At 58.8% G+C, this 1,371-nt stretch overlaps 1 protein-coding gene across 1 annotated transcript; it reads left to right on the plus strand.

Moving 5' to 3' along the window:
- Window positions 1–10: 10 nt before the first annotated feature.
- On the plus strand, window positions 11–1,225 carry LOC104517541 (AP-1 complex subunit sigma-1A; the record flags this gene model as incomplete). Its single annotated transcript, XM_010165588.1, has 2 exons — window positions 11–189; window positions 1,113–1,225. Coding segments are annotated over exons 1-2 (292 nt in total), but the record flags the coding sequence as incomplete, so codon positions are not given.
- Between the last annotated feature and the right edge of the window lie 146 nt (window positions 1,226–1,371).

Genomic DNA, 1,371 nt, shown 5'->3' on the forward strand with positions numbered 1-1,371 from the left:
CTGTCCCCAGATGCGGTTCATGCTGCTGTTCAGCCGCCAGGGGAAGCTGCGCCTGCAGAAGTGGTACCTGGCCACGGCCGACAAGGACAAGAAGAAGATGGTCCGGGAGCTGATGCAGGTGGTCCTGGCCCGCAAGCCCAAGATGTGCAGCTTCCTGGAGTGGAGGGACCTCAAGGTGGTCTACAAGAGGTGACACCATCTGTCCTCACCCACCCACCACCCTCTGGTGTCACCCAACCTCATGGAGATGCCACCGCAACGGCTCAATAAGTCAACGGGGGGGTCAGAGCGTGGGGGTGGGGAGACCACCAGGTCCATAACATGGTCATGGGGACACCTCAAGGTCCATCCCATGGTCATGGGGACACCTCAAGGCCCATCCCATGGTCTCAAGGTCAACTTAGTGGTCATGGGCATGCCTCAAGGTCCATGACATGGTCATGGGGCCACCACCAGCTCCATACCATGGTCATGGGGACACCCCTAGATCCATCCCATGGTCATGGGGACACCTCAAGGTCCATCTCATGGTCATGGGGCCACCACCAGTTCCATACCATGGTCATGGGGACACCCCTAGATCCATCTCATGGTCATGGGAACACCTCAAGATCCATATGAGGGTCATGGGGACACCTTAGGGTCCATATCATGGTGTCGGGGACACCTCAAGGTCCATCCCATGGTCATCAGACCACCCCAAGGTCCATCCCATGGTCATGGGGACACCTCAAGGTCCATCCCATGGTCATGGAGACACCCCAAGGTCCATCCCATGGTCATCAGACCACCCCAAGGTCCATCCCATGGTCATGGGGACACCCCAAGGTCCATCCCATGGTCATGGGGACACCTCAAGGTCCATCCCATGGTCATGGGGCCACCCCAAGGTCCATCCCATGGTCATCAGACCACCCCAAGGTCCATCCCATGACCACGAACCCACCAAAGAACCACCACCAACCTTGACCACACCTTGCGAGTTGACCACCACGAGCGCCCAACCACATCAGCCCACGTCGAGGAGCTTCTTGGGGATGTCCCACCTCTTCCACCACGGGGTCTTGGAGAACATCTAAGGCCACCCCAGGTCCATCTGTGTCCTCCTGCAGGTACGCCAGCCTCTACTTCTGCTGCGCCATCGAGGGGCAGGACAACGAGCTGATCACCTTGGAGTTGATCCATCGCTACGTGGAGCTCCTGGACAAGTACTTTGGCAGCGTGAGTGGGTCACCAAGGGGGGTTGGGGACATCCTGGGGACATCTCGGGGGGGTATGGAGGTGTTGGGCCATCTCAAGGTCCATATTGTCATCATGGGGCCACCTCAAGGTCCATATCGTGGTCATGGGGCCACCTCAAGGCCCATCCCA

Source organism: Antrostomus carolinensis, unplaced genomic scaffold, assembly GCF_000700745.2.
Source record: "Antrostomus carolinensis isolate BGI_N321 unplaced genomic scaffold, ASM70074v2 scaffold34313, whole genome shotgun sequence".
Classification (NCBI taxonomy): Eukaryota; Metazoa; Chordata; class Aves; order Caprimulgiformes; family Caprimulgidae; genus Antrostomus; species Antrostomus carolinensis.